The 10,611-nt window shown below is 31.9% G+C and overlaps 1 protein-coding gene across 1 annotated transcript; it reads left to right on the forward strand.

Moving 5' to 3' along the window:
- The first annotated feature begins 2,311 nt into the window (after positions 1–2,311).
- Positions 2,312–8,885, forward strand: LOC110634957 (probable N-acetyl-gamma-glutamyl-phosphate reductase, chloroplastic). The gene is made up of 14 exons (XM_021784115.2): positions 2,312–2,466; positions 2,561–2,722; positions 3,367–3,477; positions 3,953–4,039; positions 4,172–4,222; positions 4,343–4,414; positions 5,037–5,156; positions 5,918–5,978; positions 6,091–6,171; positions 6,490–6,569; positions 6,662–6,751; positions 7,842–7,970; positions 8,081–8,217; positions 8,626–8,885. Exons 1-13 carry the CDS (start codon positions 2,413–2,415, stop codon positions 8,186–8,188), a joined length of 1,206 nt encoding a protein of 401 aa, XP_021639807.2. The 5' UTR covers positions 2,312–2,412; the 3' UTR covers positions 8,189–8,217; positions 8,626–8,885.
- The last annotated feature ends 1,726 nt before the right edge of the window (positions 8,886–10,611 follow it).

A 10,611-nucleotide genomic window follows, 5' to 3' on the forward strand; every position in this document is an offset into this window, starting at 1 on the left:
TTTTAAACCTATTTGCAGGTTGGGTAGGTTCTAGGTATAGGGGAGACTCTGCTGGATTTTCGGCACGACTTAGGATGTCTTTGGTCTTTTTCTTAGTTTGTATTGAGTCAAATTTATTAAATGATTGTAATAAAACTGTCAGGTGAGCCGGGACAGCCTTCTTCCTCCGCCCAGCCGCCACAGTGACTGCTGTCAAGTCTGTGAGTAAAATATTAATTTTAATTGTAATTTCGATATTATTATATGTTCAAGCATGCCCATGCATCACTTATATGTATATATCTATGTAGTTAAACTTTAGGCAAGTTTTATGTTGCATTCACAACTGTTAAAGTGCCATGGATGTTGTTGTGGTAATTTAGAGCAGTGTGCGTGCGTTGGCGTGCGTGTGATGTGGTGTTGGCTATGGATAGGACGGGTAGATACGGCTTGAGATCTTCGCTAGGACCCGGTCCTTCGGGGTAGACACGGCTTGAGTTCTTCGCTGGGACCTTGATTTGGTTTATTAAGCAAAAGTCCAGCTTGAGTTCTTCGCTGGCACAGGTTGGATTAAAGAGAGCTGTATAGGGGATTAGCTCCCATATATTTATGATTTGACATTATTGGGTGTGTGAGTGCTCCAAATTACCTTTTTACTGTTATGATGTGAAAATATTGATGATGTTGCATTTCACTCTACAGGGTGCATTAGCCTTAGATAGTTATAGAGATTATGGTTAAAATTGATATTTTAATCTCTGAGTCGAACGCTCACTCCTGTTCATTATTTTTCAGGCTACAGGAGGATTTTGTTGTGGTTAACCTGCTTTTCTCTTTCGCAGGTTGTTTATTAATGTTTGTGTAATTCTATTAACTCCTAGAATTTCCGCATGTGTTAGAAATAATTATTTGTTTTGGGGACTATAATATAATTATCATGTTGGGCCTGTAAACTTATTATTATATGCATGTTTGTTAGACTGGATGAGGGAGCTGAGTTCCCATTTATTTTTATGATATTTGAGTATGTGGAGGATGAGCTGAGCTCCCCAATTGATTATATATTGTGTTTACAGGGCGGGTGAGTCAAAAACTCCCCGTTGAAAGGTCCACCATATTCTTGAAATTGGGCCCAAATGGGCCTTAGAGTTGAGTTAAGGAATAGTTAGGCTTACTACGGGCTTCGGGGGCTTTAGGTTAGCCCAGGTCCTAGTGCCGGTCCGGCCCATAAGTTGAGTCGTGACACTTTTTTTCTGATTAAAACCTCAAATTTGACATCTTTGCCAAAAGCATAGCCCATAAAATTATTGAAGTTCTTATTGTTATTCCAATTCAGTCCAAATTCCCGAATCCCACTAAGCCACTACGAGACAAGTTCTTTTTAAAAGTTAGGGTTTTTGGTTATTTGTTGGGAATAAAAGTCAGTTTGCTTTCTATATTTATTGAGTAGATTTAATTTGACTCATTTTTAATTTTTAATTTAATTTAATTTATAAATTTTAATTTGTATTTAAATTAATTTAATTAATTAATATGTGTCATTTTTAATATTTAATTATTTTTTAATATTAAAATATTAATAAAAATATTATTTTTATTATTAATATTATTAATTGAACTGAAAATATAAAAAATTTCTTTATATTTTTATATAATTAATTAAAATTAAAAATTATTGCTATAATTAATTTTAATTATTTAAATAAAAAAATATGATCTTTATATTTCATGCTTTTAATTTAAAATTAAAAAATTATAATTATATTAATAATATTATAATTATATTAATAATTTTAATTATTAATAAAATTAAAATTATTAATATAATTATAATATTATTAATATAATTATAATTTTTTAATTTTAAATTAAAAGTATGAAATATAAAAATTATATTTTTATTTAAATAATTAAAATTTAAATTAATTATATGAAAATATGAAGTTTTTAGTTTAATTAATAATATTGTGTAATAAAAATAATATTTTTATTTTTTATTTAAATAATTATATAATATAAAAATAATATTTTAATATAAAAAATAATTAAATATTTAAAAATATATATATTAATTAATTAAATTAATTTAAATATAAATTAAAATTTATAAATTAAATTAAATTAAATTAAAAATAAACTAAATTAATCCCGAACAAATTGTCCCTTGTGCCTTTATTTGGTGCTTTCTAATATCGAGAATAACATTCACTTAAATAATTCAAAATGTTGTCTTTATTCTACCTTTCTTTCTGATTAAAACCCCAGATTTGACATCTTTAGCAAAAGCATCAATTCCTTCCATCCGCAACTTCACGTATATAAAGGCTTCAATTATCCCTCCCTCTATCGACAAAAAAAGAAACTCCCTCTCTCTTTCTCTCTCTCTCTCTCTCTCTCTCTCTCTCTCTCTAGTTCTATAAAATTTGGTAGAGGATGAGTACTTCAGTTTTCAACTCAGTTTACTTTGCCCGAGGGTGCTTGTGGAAGGTCAGTGTTCGAAATGAGGATTTTTATTTTCCAAAGGATTTTTAAAAAATAAAATATATTAAGTGAGGTTTAAGACTCTGCATAAGAATTTCAGGATGAAGCGAAATCTTCGCAGTTGGGAAAACGAAATGAGAATAGGCTCTATGTTGCAAGATCGACGTCATTGTCACCCAGAAGCTTGCAGATTAGAAATTCTAAGCAGGATAAGGACGTTCGTGTTGCTCTTCTTGGTGGTAGTGGTTACACCGGCGCAGAGGTTTGTGCATTTTTATTTCAATTTCTTCCTTTTCTTTTTTTTGAACTTTTTTTTGGAGGTTGAGTTTGAGGGAGGGGGAAGCGGAGTTTTTGAAAATATGGCTATGTGCTGGTTGGTACCAATCATTGGACCAGCAGTTAGTTGCTGCATCTGTGCGTCTGAGCTGTATATTATTTTGGACAGTAAGGTTAAGATGTTAAGTTACCCTAAACTGCTAAAGTGAATAGGTTGGTTGTTAATGAGAGAGAGAGAGACAGATTTCTTTCTGTTATTCTATTGGATAAAAGAGAAGGGTTTAATCTTTAGTTTGCCCCTATATTCCCAGTTCTTTAAATATTGTATGTAATAGGACTTCATAATGGTAGAAAGACTGTTTTTTAATGAAGTTGAATGACAATACGTGGTATATGTTGCGAGCTGCAAGTAGGAAAGGCATTTTTGAAAAATTTGAACTTAAAATTACGTAGTTTTAGAATATTTTGCATGCCGAATTTTCTAACATGTGATTTTGTGATTTCATTTGTTATAGTAGTTTCACTACTGAGATGAATTTGTAGTTTTAGTTCTCTACCTGGCAAATAATTCTTTCCTTTAGAAAAAGTGACAAATGGAATTATCTTTTTTTTTTTTTTTTTTTTTTGCAGATTATTCGACTTCTTGCAAACCATCCTTTCTTTGGCATTACTGTTATGACTGCTGACAGAAATGCTGGAAAATCAATAGAGTCCCTGTTTCCTCATTTCATCACACAAAAGGTCTGATTCTTCATATATTCAGTAGAACTCTGGTCGCAGGCATAACAGGGTCTTGTTTATGTGTGGGTGCAGTCTAATTACAATTAGAATAGTATGAACAAAATGGCTAGGTGGGAGGGTATAGATGCAATGTCCTCAGCCATATGACATTAACTTTATTGCTAAAGAGGTAGGAGAGATATCAAATAACACGCCTTTTCATAAAATTAAACTATTTTATGTCCATTAAAAGTTTATTGAAGTTTTTAATTGAAATGTATCATTATTTTCTTTCTTTAGTGATTCGTTAATGCAATGTCCTCTGCCTTGTGGCATTAACGTTATTGCTAAAGAGGTTCAGGAGTTGTCAAACAGTATGCCTTCTAGTAAAACTAAACTATTTTATGTTGACAAAAAAGTTGATTGAATTGAAGTGTTTAATAATTTATTGTTGTTTTCTTTCATTAGTGATTCTTGGATAACTTTATATTTGCAGGATCTACCAATTTTGGTTTCTAGTAATGATGCAATTTTTTCTGATGTGGATGCTGTACTCTGTTGTTTGCCTCATGGAACAACACAGGTCCATTCCTTTTCCCATTTTATCCTTTAATCCTTCTTACTAATAGTTTCAGGGCTTAATGAATTTATCTTCTCATAAGTAAATTTGTTTACTCAGCCTATTTCTCTTCATCATTGGTTCATTTTTCTGCAGGAAATCATCAAAGCTCTTCCCAAGGGGTTAAAGATTGTTGATCTTTCTGCAGTATGCTTTGAACCCCACTCACCATTTTGCATTCTTCTTTACTTCACTTACTAAGGCATCATGCACTAATTTGAAATTTCAGAACATGCTCATGTCCAATATGTCTTGACAATATTTCAGGACTTCCGGCTACGAGATACTTCTGAGTATGAAGAATGGTATGGCCAGCCACACAGAGCGCCGGATTTGCAGGTAGGTACTTGAGATCCAGTTCCTTTCTGAGTTCTTAAATCTGTTCTGTAAACATGGCATTTTTTATTTGCTGTGGTTCTACATGAAGATTTTTATCTTTGGAAGAGAACTGTACTGCAAGCCGAATTTGTGAATATAGTTGGAAATATAAACTTTAATAGCCAAATCTGAACTTTTAACTGTATCAAATTTCTATTGGAGGTATCAAATTTTCAACTGTACATATAATTTCCTTGACCTTGTTTTCAACTTTGTATGCCAGTGGTTAGATAACTTGGTATTGTGGACCGTGTTTCACTTTCGAATCCTTTATCTGAACTTATTTTGTGATAATAATTTGCTAATTCATTGCAAGGCTTGGGAATAATAACTTACAAATAGATGCATATGCAATGCTATGTCTCATAAAACTATCAGATATTAGGACCCATTACTGCTTGGAGGTTGATTCCACAAGGGAAAGATGCGCTATAATAATTTTGTTTCTTGAAGTGAATATATCATTCTAGGATTAGCATATAGTGTTACAGGAACTTTTGCATGATCATTCTTGAAATGGTTATTGTCTTCTCCCAAATGCATGCTTTTCTAATCTTAATTAGTTCTTTTTACCTGGATCCAGGAAGAAGCCATATATGGTTTGACAGAGATTTTCAGAGAGGAAATAAAAAATGCACGCCTTGTTGCTAATCCTGGTTGTTATCCAACATCAATTCAACTCCCTCTTGTTCCTTTGATAAAGGTTTGTGTCCAATGTAATGTTTGAATTTATTTCCTGCTTTATGATTTATTAGCTTTCTATGTTGGTGGAAAATATTTTGCAACACTGTGTTACGTTTCTGTCAAGGTAGCTGCTACATGTATTGCTAAGTATCTTTTCAAAAGCAAGAAGGCTTTTTTCTTCTTATTTTCTTTGGATTGGGCTGAATCATTAACTAGAAATGAAAAAGATAAAACCAACAAAAAAATAGGAGCTAATTTTAATGACAAATTATGTGCCTGGGAATAGTCAAAAGAAAAGGTATGAAATCTTTATGCAGCACAGGACAGGGTTCCTTTGTAGGGTTGCAAGCTGGGTGATGGGGGGGGGGCGGGGGGAGAGGACCTGGCAGTGGTGCCGGCAAGAAGAGGTGAAAATGATAAATAAAATTATCTTATTTTAAAGTTGATCATCTGGTAGTTATGCAGCCTATGCTTTAAATCATCAATGTGATGTAATCTTTAATAACTTGATTTTATTAGTTTTGAATCATGGGCTGTGCCAAATCTCTTTTTATCTATGGAACTCAGATCAGCCATACTGGAGAAAATGGACTAATATTTGATAACAAGATATGAGATGTATCTGACAATTCCGATTTTGGATGAGCATTCTCTTCATTTTAGGGTTTCTTTCATATCTCTCTCTCTCTCCATCAATGTTTTCCTGAATATTTGTTTTCCTGAATATTTGTTTTCCTACTAGTTACTTTTGAGTGCCTGATGATTTTCTAATTATTGCAGTCTAAGCTCATTGAATATAAAAATATCATTATTGATTCAAAATCTGGTGCGAGCGGAGCAGGTATGGGTTTCTCTGCTGCATCTTATATATTGATACACATTATTAGCTGTATGTTTTCTTTTACTATTTATATCAATTCTTCAGCAGATTTGATGGCTGTTACATTGTGCAGGACGTGGTGCCAAGGTGGCAAATCTGTATACGGAGTTAACAGAAGGAATTATGTCTTATGGTGTTACAAGGCATCGACATGGTGAATCTCAATCATAGAAATTTGGTTTGTGCATCTGTAATATGCATCGCTGAATCTTGAATGTAGTTCAAAAGAATTAAATTCACATCACTTAAATTATTTGATTTGTTCATATTTTATGTGGCACATTTTCTTTAATAATTTTCTAATTTGGAAGATTCTTATGATGTATAATTGATGTATCTTGTTAGTGCATGATCATATTTCAGTTCTAATTTGGAAGATTCTTATGACGTGTGATTGATGTATCTTGTTAGTGCATGATCATTTTCAGTTGTTGCTTGAGGCAGTAATATAGATTCTGGTTTTGAATTGCAGTTCCAGAGATTGAACAGGGACTGTCCCATGCTGCACATTCAAAAGTAACCGTCAGTTTTACACCACACTTGATGCCAATGGTAACTGCTGTCTACCGATGTATGTTAAAACTGATTCACTTTGTTTATTTGCTTGCAAAATTTTAAAGCATTTATTGTTTGTCATTCTTTAGAGCCGTGGGATGCAGTCGACTATATATGTGGAAATGGCTCCAGGAGTTACAGCTGAGGATTTGTACCAGCAATTGAAGGTTTCATATGAGGTATATTTAATTGTTTTTGTTGCTTATACTCTGCTTGTTGAATAAACTACCAATGCATGTATTGCTAATCAACGATATTGCTAGTAATGGCATAAAGTATTTTCTATTAAGTTGGGTGTATTCTATGGTTACTTGGTTTAAAACAAATTTGTTAAAAAAAAAAAAGGTGATTTAAGGAAATTTTACAATTCATTTCATTTATATTTTTGTAAAATTTTGCTTTTTTTTCATAAAATAGTCAATTATAGAAAATTTATTTACTTAGTAGAAAAAATAAAATTTCTTCACATGAAAGAACATATATAATATTTTTTAATAATGTTAAAAAATATTATAAATAAAATTAAATAAGATATACTTATTTAGCATTTCACATTTAACATATATTATTTAATTAAAATTTAAGATGTTGTGAAAAATATGATAATTTAATATGTTGAAGAAATTTTATTTTTTTTGTTAAGTTAATAAAATTTTCCGTAATTGATTACTTTACGAAAAAAAAAAATCATTTTATAAAAACTTAATGAGATAATTTTAAAATTTCATTAGATCACCTTATTTTCCATAACAAATTAATTTTACCTTGTTTTAAATCAAGTAACCATAAAATACACCATTAAGTTGTATGTGGAATCTCAGTCCTTTTAACAGTAAGACTCTATCAGGACTTGAGCCAAACAGAATGGAAGTTCATACTCTAGTTACCAATCAATTTGTGTTGTTATTTCTGAATCATTTTTCAAATAGATGTCAACTTTTGAGTGTCAAAAATGTTGTAATGGTTGGAAGGTGGTGCAGTTCCTAAGAAAAAAGAAAGTGTAGAATGTTGATTTGCTTTGATCCAACTGATCTGTGCAAATACATAAAACTAGTTGCAGCTGAATTACCATGGATGTTCTGTTCCTATTTCTTTGGTAGGCAGGACAGCCCATGAGATCTCTGATTGCCCCCATCTTCTGTGATTGGATTTCAAGTGATTGTACTTTCAGGAAGGCCCATTCATGTGTTTTCTTTTATCATGTGTTTATCATCTATTTTCTTTTGATTAAGCATGAGTTGTTCATTCTTAGTTTAACTTTCATTACAGGATGAAGAATTTGTTAAGTTATTGGAGAAGGGAGTTGTTCCTCGCACTCATGATGTTCGAGGATCTAATTATTGCTACATGAATGTCTTTCCAGATAGAATTTCTGGTAGAGCAATAATTATATCAGTTGTATGTATCAGTTCCTCCATCATTATGCTCAACTTTATTCTCGCGTTTATTATACTGTTGTTCTTATTCTTCTGTATTAACACCGGTTAATCTCTTAAAACTTGATGCAGATTGATAATCTTGTGAAGGGAGCTTCTGGTCAAGCTCTACAAAATCTGAACATAATGATGGGATTTCCTGAAAATACAGGGCTTGGCTACCTACCCTTGTTTCCTTGACAACCTTGTATTCCTTGTGCCCAAATCATGTAAAGCATTGGCAACTCTCTGTAACTAGGCTAGCCATGTTTGTCTATTTTACTTCATAGGCTAGCATTTCTTTACCCAAAGCTTCTAAGCATCTTCTTTGGGTGTCATTTATCCCATTGGAGGAATAAGCTGTTTTCCTTTGACATGGCAGAATCATAGCAATTTCTTTGAACTGCTGGGTGGCAGATCATCTTTTCTGACAACAAAGTTCTGATAGATGAGTCTTATTAGAGCATTTACCTTCATGGTGCATTCTAAAAACTTTCGGCCATCTTTTTGATAGCTCCAAACAGACTAAAGTGACTTATCTGTTGCAACTTTTCTTTTTCCAGGAGTCTTAGGACCTTTTTTCTTTTTGGGTGTGAATCCTCTCTCCACAATTATTCATTTTAATTCTATTCTTGCAGGTATTGTGGAATGTTCTCTTTCTGAAGGCTCCTACACTGTCTTGAAGTTCTGGAATGAAGCTAGCAGTTGAGTTTTACTACAAACATGGGCCTACAAAATAAAACCTGATATGTAATTAGATGACAGAAGCAGGAAGTTTATCCATCGGAGAGTTTAGTTGGAGTTGTAATGATTCCTAATGTTGTGATGGCTCAATTTTTGTGTGTTTTGTAATCTTAAGCGAAATTTTTCAATAAGAGTTGTAGGTATGATTTATGAATGGAACCTGATTACAGATTTTATGGTGAGATGATGAAACATTAATCAAATCCAAGAAATGAATAATCATCATAAAGATAATGTTTTAATCTTGTAATGACTCAAATTATGGGTCGGATTGGTACTAAGACTTGGGTCAATATAAGGTTCTGAAACTCATAGTAAGTCCAATTAAACCCTAATCCATCAGTAAGATCATATTGAGTCTAATTTTAAGAAATCAGCTAAACAGAGTTTGGCCATAAAATGGATCATTCCCATATTGAGTCCAATTTTAAGAAATCAGCTAAACAGAGTTCGGCTATAAAATGGACCATTTAACGGGAAGTTATTATTAACTCATTCGAACTGTAATTTCAATAAAAATACATTTGGGGAGCTCAGTTCACTCATTAATCATCCATAATCCAAAATAAAATCAATGAAAGCTCAGTTCCCTAATCTATCATAAGTATCCAATCACACAATTACACATATTTAAAGATTATAGATTACAATCCCAAATTGATAAATATTACAGTTTCAAACTAAATAATATGTTTCTACATATGCAAAGAACTAGAATTTATATTTAACAATACAAAACATAAAATTAATAGCAAGTAGACCTACGAAGAATGAAAGCAGGTTAAACTCAAGGAAATAGCTCTCATATAACCTGAAAAAATAGTGAACAGGAGTGAACGTTCGACTCAGAGAGTAAATATTTATTTTACATACAATTTCTATAACTATATATTTCTAATGTATCATTGGAGATGAAATGCATTATCTTCGTACAAGTCATATAAATCACATAAAACCACATCAAAGATAATCTAGAGTACTCACGCACCCGTGTCAAACCCATACTCACACATACATATATGGGGAGTTGATCCTCCTACCTAACTCTCTTAATCCAAGGCCTGCGAGTGAGATCAACTTAAGACAGACTTTCGTTTAATAATTCATATGCGGGGCTCAACGAGATCAACTCAAAACAGTACTTGTACGCTGACATACACACAGCTCCAGATTATCAAAACATAGCAACTAAAATAGTATTCATCAAATACAAATGCATTATGAGACATGCCTAATATATATATAAGTGATGCATGAGCATGCTAGAAGTATAATAATATTAAAATTGTACATAAAATAAATATCTACTCACAACATTTAAAGGTTACTACGGTAGCTGGGTGGAGGAAGAAGGCTGTCTCGACTCACCTAAATAATATACCAAAATTTATAAATAAACAATTTGAAATAAAACTTTAGAGAATCAAAAGACAGTTTTAAGATTTTACCAAAAATCTGGCAAAATTTCCCCTATACCTAGAACCTACCCATCCTGCAAAAAGGTTCAAATAACACTTCTAATTCTCAATTTCTTATAATCACAACACATTAATAACATATGGCCCTTCCTGGGCCTTTCAAATCAATCAAAACTCACAATATGAGAAAATTATAATTTAGTTCCCCAAACCAACTTTTTAGCAAAAAACTACTTAAACAAATTTTAAAAATTCTAAAATTTTGTATCGCAGTCCTTAGCAATATTACTAAACTAATGCAAAATGAATTATAATTTTCTAACCTACTACAAATATTTTATAGATTTTTAATCGAAATTAGGCACTCGATAATTAAGAAAACTTAGGTTTTGGATTTACTTATGCCAATTTTGGCACTTGAAACGTGTCCGGAGCATCTGAAAATAGTAGGGTAACCAATAA

Source organism: Hevea brasiliensis, chromosome 15 (genome assembly GCF_030052815.1).
Source record: "Hevea brasiliensis isolate MT/VB/25A 57/8 chromosome 15, ASM3005281v1, whole genome shotgun sequence".
In the NCBI taxonomy this organism is placed as follows: Eukaryota; Viridiplantae; Streptophyta; class Magnoliopsida; order Malpighiales; family Euphorbiaceae; genus Hevea; species Hevea brasiliensis.

Excerpts from the sequence above, each read along its gene's own strand:
- LOC110634957 (XM_021784115.2), top strand. The coding sequence starts at position 2,413 with ATGAGTACTTCAGTTTTCAACTCAGTTTACTTTGCCCGAGGGTGCTTG. Across the intron at positions 4,415-5,036 it reads ACAGAGCGCCGGATTTGCAG|GAAGAAGCCATATATGGTTT; the intron begins GTAGGTACTTGA and ends ACCTGGATCCAG. Across the intron at positions 7,971-8,080 it reads GAGCAATAATTATATCAGTT|ATTGATAATCTTGTGAAGGG; the intron begins GTATGTATCAGT and ends AACTTGATGCAG.